Source organism: Chrysemys picta, chromosome 13, assembly GCF_011386835.1.
Source record: "Chrysemys picta bellii isolate R12L10 chromosome 13, ASM1138683v2, whole genome shotgun sequence".
Taxonomy (NCBI): Eukaryota; Metazoa; Chordata; order Testudines; family Emydidae; genus Chrysemys; species Chrysemys picta.
The window spans coordinates 10,499,692-10,503,505 of NC_088803.1; the positions used below are offsets into that span (position 1 = coordinate 10,499,692).

General features: G+C 44.9%; 1 protein-coding gene across 1 annotated transcript; it reads right to left on the reverse strand.

Annotated features, from left to right (window-relative positions):
* Positions 1 to 2,630: 2,630 nt before the first annotated feature.
* LOC101933668 (olfactory receptor 10D3-like) lies at positions 2,631 to 3,563 on the reverse strand. The gene has a single exon (XM_005311990.2). It carries the CDS (start codon positions 3,561 to 3,563, stop codon positions 2,631 to 2,633), a length of 933 nt encoding a protein of 310 aa, XP_005312047.2.
* Positions 3,564 to 3,814: the final 251 nt, after the last annotated feature.

The following is a 3,814-nucleotide window of genomic DNA, read 5'->3' on the forward strand; positions in this document are numbered from 1 at the left end:
CAAAGAAAAGCTTCAAGGGATCATTTATTACTAGTCCTTAATAATGATGATAGTGACTGACTTTTATATAACTCAAGATGTTCTCATCTGTACATCTGTCTGATCCTTTTTTGAAATCTAAAAAGCTCTTGGCTTCAGTATCTTGTGGCCTTGAGTTTGTCAGGCTAAGTGTGCAAGTATAAAAACTGGTTTAGGGCTTAAGTGGTAAGTAACCAGTGAGCAGACCATCTGCGCCCCCTGGTGAACTTCCTATCACACTTTTACTTGAGGGTGGGAATTTCAAAGGCACCTCCCAGGAGCTAAGTGTCTAACTGCCATAGACTTTTGTCTTCTTTTGGGAATTCCAGTCTTAAAATCCAACTATTTTCATTTCATATTTTTACTATTCTCTTAAATTTCACTTGTTCTCTTCTGGTCTCATAAACGGGCCCAGTCCTCTCCAAACACTGGATTGCAGGTTTATTTTTCATTGGAACACCTAGAAAAAGCACAGAAAACTTAGAGACAAGTTCCAATCAAACAACAGCTGAGGACAGGAAACAAGAAAAAAAATCATTTTATTCCCAGGTTAGGTTTATTCCCACTCCATATTACTCAAACTTCAAGCACAACCGCATGCAGAAGACACAATACATAAGCAGCACAAATCCAAAACACATTGCGAGTGAGGACTGTAGAGTTCTCACATTAGTTTAATCTTCTATTAGCATTTTTATTCCTTTTTTTTTACTTATTTATCTTTCTAGCTCTATCTAAGTAGAGGGTGAATTTTTAAAAACCACCTAATTGACTTCGGAGAGTAAGTCCCATTTTCAAAAGCCATTAAGGTGCCCTGTTCTCACTGAAATTCCATGGGACATAGGCCAGATTTTCAAAGGTATATTGCCACCTTCCGGTGCAGATAGGCACATGGTGGGATTTTCCAATGGGCCTTGGAGTTTAGGCCCAGATTATTGTCACAGTTCAGAGGAACTGCACTGGTATTTCTCTATAGTGGTCCAGCAGGGGCATCTCTCTTAGGCTTCCAGCTCCCTACCTGTAGGCTTCGTTGGGTGGAGACCCATGTCTCTCTCCCTCTTGACTGGGGATTTTCCAGGCTTAACAGTTCCCTTCACTGCATTATTCCCTCAAAAGCCAGGCTGCCTAAGAAGCCCTGCTTTGCTGCTCCCTTCTGAGTGGTGCATGGTGTAATGGCCTCAGTTATAAGTTACCACACAGTTCTTCCTAAGCAAGCGTATTTTATTGTTAAGGTAAAAGCAATACAGAGAAAACACTAAAAGCCGTAAAAGAACCTACATGCATAGTAATAAGCTTAGCAGAGACCACCCCAACTCCATCATGGGTTCTGTCAGGGGATTAGTCCTTCAAACCGCACAACTGGATCTCTTCCGTGGTTACCAGCTCATAACAGCCCCAGCTCAGAACTAGCTCCTGCACGACAAATTTAGTCCATTCTTTATGCAGGATGGGGGTCTTTGATCTGGAGTTTCCAGAGCAAGTAATCCATAGAGAATGGGTTTTTTCTCCATGCAACATAGCTTTGAAGACCTCCAAAGTACCGAATACCCTCCTTCACATATACTGTCCCAAACAGTTCTTTGAAGTTCCTCACATTTCCCCGAGATTCCATTCATCAGTCTCCTAGAAAAGTTACATTCAGTCCACAATAACACACACACAATTGTATTTGTAATACAACAGACCCCAAGGGATTAAACTTAATTCAGTAAGGTTTATCCAGGAAATTGCCGTATCTGTCACATGTTTAAAAATCTGGCGCTGGACATCAAACTCTCATTGATTTCTATGAGCAAATCTTTTGAAACTCCCACTAGGTGCCTAATTATCTTTAAAAATTTGCCATGAGGTCTAGCTTTATGAAGGGGTTTTGTAAATTCCATTAGGCACATAGAGATTCTACATAGGTTAGGTGTTTAACTCCTATGGCAAGTAAGTGGGAGTCTGGTGCCTGACTCGCTCGAGGTGCTCTTAGAAAACTTATTAGGTGACTAAAAAATGCCTTTGAAAATCTGGTCCTCACTTCCCACAGCCTTTCAGGGAGAATAAGACTCCTAAATGCCTCCATCACTTTTGAAACTGGGAGTTAGATCCCTACATCACTTAGGAGGTTTTGCAAATTTTACCACAAATACATTGATCTTTAGAACATCGTGAAAAATCCAATGGTTCCCCCAGGAATTTTAGGCAGCTACCTAGGGCAGGTGCTCGGTGAGCTGTGGTTCATGCCAGAAGATGAAGGGAATTTTTTTCCTTCCCTTTTGCATTTGCAGAAGATGCTGCACTTGCTTCTGAAGATCTGTGTAATAAAGCTGAGATTTACATAGTCTTCTACAAAATTTGGCACCTCAATTCCTTTTAATTTTCATGCAGACTGAGTATGCTGGTCCCTTAGACAGCTTTGAAAATGTCAGCCTTACAGTAGGTTAAAAGACAGGAAGGGATTTTTTAAGAGCATTTCTACGATTTGTAGTACTCCAGATAGATAGATGGGGCTGTGTGGGGATGGGGAGAGACACAGAAGTTCACAAAAGCCATGGAGCAAGCATGCAGATGTATTTGTAGATGTATTTCCCTTCAGACTCACATGCGATTCCTGCAGCTGTTGCACATCAACACGCAGGCATTTGACCCCCTCTCAGTTTTTTCAGAGCTGCTTTCACCTCCTTGTTCCTCAGCGTATAGATGGCCGGGTTCAGCATGGGCGTGACCACATTGCCAAAGATCTGCACAGCAGTCATCAGCACTTTGCTTGGCTGGGGCTGAGTGTAGACCAGGGCACAGGGACCAAAGAACAGTGTCACCACCACCAGATGCGAAGCGCAAGTGGAGGCCGCTTTGCGCCACCCTTTGGCCGAGTTCATATTCAAGATGGAGTAGATGATCCTGGTGTAGGATGCGAGGATGAGGAGGAAGCAAGTCATGGGCACCAGACCAATGTTTGTCAAGGTCACGGTCTCAATGATGTATGTGTCTGCACAGGCCAGCTTGACCACTGGGAAGATGTCACAGAAGAAATCGTCCACCACATTGGACCCACAGTAGGGCAGCATGAAGGTCAGGCTGGTAAGGATGGTGGCGTGGAAAGAGCTGGTAATCCAGGTGCCAGCGGCCAGGAGGGCACACACCCTCCGGTTCATGATGGGCAGGTACCGCAGCGGGTGGCAGATGGCCACATACCGGTCATAGGCCACGACGGTGTAGAGCAGGCACTCGGTGCTGCCCAGAAAGTGCCCAAAGAAGACCTGGGGCATGCACCCACTCAGCGAGATGACTCTACTCTGACCCCAGAGCATGGTCAGATATTTAGGGATGCTGATGGAGGAGATTCCAATGTCCAGCATGAAGAGATTGCAAAGGAAGAAATACATGGGGGTGCACATGCGGGGGTCAGCAAGGATGGCTGAGAAGATTAGCAGGTTGCCCAGCAGCGTGCAGAGGTAGAAGGCTAAGAAGGTGATGAACAGGATGGTCTGGAGGCCGTCGGCATCAGGGATCCCTAAGAGGATGAAATGAGTCACCACAGTGTGGTTGACCAGCCCCATGTGGGACTCATTCCTGGGTAGGTGAGAGAAATAATGCCAGTGAGTTACTGAAACAAAAAGACCTCTCGTCCTATACCTGCAATGGTCACCCTTTCTTCCACTGCCCCCATTATTCACTGTCATTGAGAGTGGTGTATATTTCTGTCATGGATTGCCAGTTGGGGTCACGGCCTCACTGAGCTGGCACTGATTATAGAGAGAGAAAATATCTGCCTTGAAGATCTTACCTTCCAGAGACTAAGAGCCAATGG